The sequence below is a fragment of the Sander lucioperca genome, chromosome 21 (assembly GCF_008315115.2).
Source record: "Sander lucioperca isolate FBNREF2018 chromosome 21, SLUC_FBN_1.2, whole genome shotgun sequence".
Lineage (NCBI taxonomy): Eukaryota > Metazoa > Chordata > Actinopteri > Perciformes > Percidae > Sander > Sander lucioperca.
Window position 1 is genome coordinate 1795052 of NC_050193.1, and position 5000 is coordinate 1800051.

Here is a 5000-nt window from a genome sequence, read left to right on the forward strand (position 1 = left end):
GAGAGAGAGACACACACACACACACACACACACAGAGAAAGAGAGAGAGACACACACACACACACACACACACACACACACACACAGAGAAAGAGAGAGAGACACACACATGCACAGAGAAAGAGAGAGAGACACACACACACACACACACACACACACACACACACACACACTAAGGAGGGAGTTCAGTCGATGCCTGAAAGTATTGGATGGAAGGATTGGGTACCTAGTGCTGTTCATCACAAGTGCTATCGTCATGACGATATCTGCCTCCCATGGTGCAGCCCTGACCACTGATGTATGAGTGAATGAGTGAGTGTGTGTGAGGGTGAGGAGGATGCAGGTGAGATCGACACGGAGGTGATCGATGGTGAAATGAGGCGAAGTGAAAGTGAGACTTGAGTAGAAAATTGAATGAAGTGTTTACGCTCCCACGCAGCTCCGATGACATCATCGACAGCACAACATGAATGACAAACAAACAGTGGAAATCGTTATCAATCATCACAAAGGTTACTACAGGTCACAGCTCGGCTCTGTGGAGGACAGAGTTGTACTCCAACTAAGAAACATGGCCGCTTCCTCTGACAAAGTGTTTGTGGTCTCAGAGGGAGTTACGTGCTGGAACTATTTCTTCTCCAACAACAGTGTATCCATCCGCCCAGTAAAGTGCAGTGTCTCCAGGGGTGGAACCCAAGTCTCCCATTTATATTTAATATCGCCTATCTTGAACTGGAAGTTGCTCTGGTCCTCCTCCTCCTGATTCCTGCCCCAAGGAGCGAGAATGGAGGATGGAGGAGGGGTCTCTGAGGAGCTATGAGCTATAAACTTGGGAGCATTGCAACAAGCGACAAAAAAAACAAAACGTTGGAACAAGTGACAAAAAAGTCCGAAAAAGCGGAGGAGGGATCTCTGAGGAGCTATGAGCGAGGATACGAGGTACATCTCATAACCCATAAATTGTCTCCTCGACTCTTCCACTTGCCTCCCTTCCTCGCGTCTTAGTCCCTCCCACCGGGAGAGGAAATCATCGGAGGAGAGAGGAACTGAGGAAATGTGTTTTAGAGAGATGACACTACCTCTCCTCTGAAGCCGAGGACCAAGGAGTCGAGGAGCTTTCAGATAAGGGCCATGAGATGCAGCCACAGAGAGCAGTCTTCCTGGAAGCCGTGCAGCAGGAGTTGCTAACTCCGCCCAAAACAGCTGACGGATTTACGCTTCAGAGAAAAATGACGCCTCATCCCTCTAAAAACGCTTTTCCTCGTTGCCTCTTATGCTTATTAAAACATAACGCATTGTGTTAATCAATTAGTTTACTGTATCAGTGTTGCTGTTTGCAGTGAAACTCTTGACAGCACTGAACGTTTTGGCCTTTTTGCTTAAAGAAGTGAATTATTAAAACGGATTCATTTCGTCTCAAACAACTCAACGTTGTCACACAATCACATCTGCTCTTCATTTATCGCACCGTTGTGACGAAAAGAGAGCTGAGCCAGAAGGCAAAGCTCTCAATCTACCGGTCAGTTTTCGTTCCTACCCTCACCTATGGTCATGAAGGCTGGGTCATGACCGAAAGAACGAGATCCAGGGTACAAGCGGCCGAAATGGGTTTCCTCAGGAGGGTGGCTGGCGTCTCCCTTAGAGATAGGGTGAGAAGCTCAGTCATCCGCGAGGAGCTCAGAGTAGAGCCGCTGCTCCTTGGCGTCAAAAGGAGCCAGTTGAGGTGGTTCGGGCATCTGGTAAGGATGCCTCCTGGGCACCTCCCTAGGGAGGTGTTCCAGGCATGTCTCGGGATCCCCCAGTCGGAGCTGGTTAATGTGGCTCGGGAAAGGGAAGTTTGGGGTCCCCTGCTGGAGCTGCTGCCCCCGCGACCCGATAACGGATAAGGGGACGAAGATGGATGGGTGGATGGACATCTGCTCTTCAACAAGAAATAGTTCCAACATGTAACGTCGTCTAAAATTGTGGTTTCATGTTTCTGTTTGTGTCTAGAAGAGACAGTGTGTTAAATTTACTGTTTGAGTGTTTGCAGTGAAACATGAGTCATCATCAGTTTAACATGCGCGTTCTCTGCAGGACGCTGCAGGACCCAACCAGCCGCTCCACAGACAGCAGAGTATCACTACTGAAATATTACTGAATGATCAAACCACAATCAGCTCCGACTCAGGACAGATCAGCCAAGGAGGAGGACAGAAAAGTTCAATCTTCATCATTGTTGAAGTCACGACACAAACAAACATCTCAGACGTGGAGGGACAGAAAAAAGTGGAACAAAAAACAAACATGAAAATCAGCTGATTCAGAGTCCTGATGTTTGTAGAATGATAAATGTGACCGTGGGGATGTTTGTTGTGTTGTTGTAATGTTTTAAATCCTCCATCAGTGTATCTCTGTCACAGGGTGTGAATCATGACTCAGCAGTTTCTGATGGATGTTCAGACAACTATCACTGGATTACTGCGATACTGAAGAAACGTTAGGAACAACTTCTGCTGCCTCTTTTTTTCTAGGAAAAGTCTGAATAGGAAGATTTTAGAAGAAAAAAAAAGTTGGAAAATAAAAAAATAAAAAGTCAGAATATTTTAAGGAAAAATGACCAGTGACGGTTGGAGACGTGTGTAAACGGCCATGTCCCAAATGTCTCCTAGCGTTATTTCTCCTGACGTGGATTCCTTAGATGGTTTAGATCTAATATCTTCATCTTTAAAACGGAGACTCTTCAGAGATCATCTCAGGGTTTAAAATGTCGGAAAAAGCATCAAAAGCGCTGAAAAGATGCAAAAACGTTGGAAAAAAAGGCAAAAGAAGTCAAAAAAGCTAGGAAAAATACTTTTTTTTTCCAACGACAAAAATGTCAAAACATGTTTAAAATGTCCAAAGGTTATTTAAAAAAGTGCACAAAAAAGCCTCTTCAAAGATCTATCTATATGAATTGATATGGGATGATTCAAACGAAGATCGATGTGAATCGGAATATCTATTGTTTTGAACCCAGCCCTAATCCTAATAATAATAATAATACTACTAATAATAATAATCCATGTGGATGTTTTGGCAGGTTCATGATCTTCTAAGCGGCTGGCTGAAACCCTGCTGCCTCCTGCAGTCGCCCTCTAACATCAGAAGGTTTGTCTCTTACTCTCTGTCTTATCTGCAGCAGTCCTCTGCTGATCCTCAGACGGCGGCGCCTGTGGCCCCTGCGGCGCCTGTGGCCCCTGCGGCCCCGGGGGCCCCTGGCTCTGTTGCTGGTGTAGGTATTGGTATAAGCGAATGTATGGGTGATCTGTGGGAGGTGTTTGGCTCTTTGGTGTTTGGCTCTTACTGTCGAGCAGCGGCGCGCTGCGGTCGTTCACCACCGCCACCTTCTTCAGCCGCGTGCCTTTGCAGATGTCCGTCAGCAGAGCGCCGCGGCCTTTGGCCTCGTCTCTGCTCAGCTTGGGGGGGCTGGTGTTGGCCTGTGGGGGCAGAGAGAGAGAGAGAGAGAGAGAGAGAGAGAGAGAGAGAGAGAGAGAGAGAGAGAGAGAGGAGTTACACCATCAGGGAGCACGTTTACATGCACACTGACGCTTTGGCTTCGCTGCACACGCTAACGGATGTAGCTGAATGCATCTTTTAACCGTCTCCACCAGCAGCGCCACACGGCGTAGGACTGTGTGAGTCACGGGAGAGACGCTGAGCTTTCCCTTTGGGATTGTTGTCGTTTCTTCAGTTTTTTGGAGCCGGCACAGAGCTGTGAAACATCAATCTACTGTCAGCTGTTATCAGAGGAAACAAGAAATAAAAACAGACAGTCTCCAAACCGAACTGCCAACACGCTCACTGACAGACATACAGGCATTTTCTGTATATTGGTAGTTTTATTTTAAAGAAATATAGACACTTTCTGATCCATTTCTGTGTAAAAGGGACGCACACACCTCTGGTAAAATATATAAATAGAAGACTTTCCTGTGTTTACGCTCACCTGTAGTTCTGTAGACTAGATGCGATTTGGGGTGAAGTTGCAGCATTGGTGCATTTTTCAATTGGTTGTGTTAGTGTTCACACCAAACATTTTAAACACGGGCATGCATGTGTGTGCCTGTGTGACTGTGTGTGTGTCTGTGTATGTTTGTGTCTGTGTCTGAGTGTGTCTCTGTGTGTATGAGTGTCTCTGTGTGTGCCTGCATGTGTGCCTGTGTCTGTGTTTATGAGTATGTGTGTGTCTATGTGTGCGTTTGTGTCTATGTGTGTGGTTACCTGGCTGAAGGTGGGGGGAGGAGGGGGTCCCCCTGGTGGAGGAGGAGGGGGAGGCATCCTGCTGCTGTTACAACACCTGATCACCTGAAACACACATCACATGTCTTTTATTCTGCTGGACCCACAGAAAACAAACAGGACACATTTCAAACATAGTTTGGAGTGATGACAGCTAAAAACAGGGGAGCTGTGACTAGAAGGGATACAGCTAACATACTTATAGCACCTAGAAGGGATACAGCTAACATACTCATTGCACCGTGGGTCGGAGAGAAACACAATTTAAATTTCTCTGGATGTCTGGCACATATTTTGAGAGAAATGACAAGAAAGTCAAAATTATTTTATTTCTGAAAAACAGAAAAAAACATTTAAAACTTGTCAAACCTGAAATACATCAACATGGTGTCTCTAAAACTGCTTAAAAACGCAGTTTCAGGTTAGTGAAACCTTTACTTCATTTGTCAAAACAGAAATAATACCGTGAAAATGAAAGCTTCACTGCTTCTCTTCTCAATCCAGACCACATCAGACCAGATCTACATCAAAGCCCCCAGAACTCTGACTGGTCAGACCCGGACTACATTAACATGGAGACTCTAAAGACTGTTTTACACCCACATCCTGATTCCTGAGACATCTATTCTGTTTGTTAAAATAGAAAAGGCGACATCTCGTTGCTGTTTCTCAGCATCGTCAGATAGCTACCATTAGCTCGCAGCTAGCATCATCAGCACCGGCCTGACGCTGCTAAGCTA

At 45.9% G+C, this 5000-nt stretch overlaps 3 protein-coding genes across 8 annotated transcripts in view; 1 reads left to right on the plus strand and 2 right to left on the minus strand.

Moving 5' to 3' along the window:
- Window positions 1-5000, minus strand: part of LOC116062299 (cephalotoxin-like protein) — a 1100540-nt gene that overhangs the window by 167698 nt on the left and 927842 nt on the right. The window lies entirely within an intron of this gene.
- Window positions 1-5000, plus strand: part of LOC116061950 (SE-cephalotoxin-like) — a 98824-nt gene that overhangs the window by 71201 nt on the left and 22623 nt on the right. The gene's annotated exons all lie outside the window — the stretch shown is intronic.
- The window catches only part of LOC116062302 (WAS/WASL-interacting protein family member 2-like), a 20471-nt gene that overhangs the window by 14542 nt on the left and 929 nt on the right, over window positions 1-5000 (minus strand). For 4 of the 5 annotated variants that reach the window (XM_035996655.1, XM_035996656.1, XM_035996654.1 and 1 more), the window contains exons 2-3: window positions 4243-4326; window positions 3143-3458 (exon numbers count right to left, since the gene is read on the minus strand). In XM_035996655.1, the coding sequence (XP_035852548.1) occupies window positions 3143-3458; window positions 4243-4299 (373 nt within the window). In that variant the 5' untranslated portion in view covers window positions 4300-4326. The remainder of the gene's footprint in view (window positions 1-3142; window positions 3459-4242; window positions 4327-5000) is intronic. The other variant, XM_035996657.1, reaches the window with a different exon arrangement.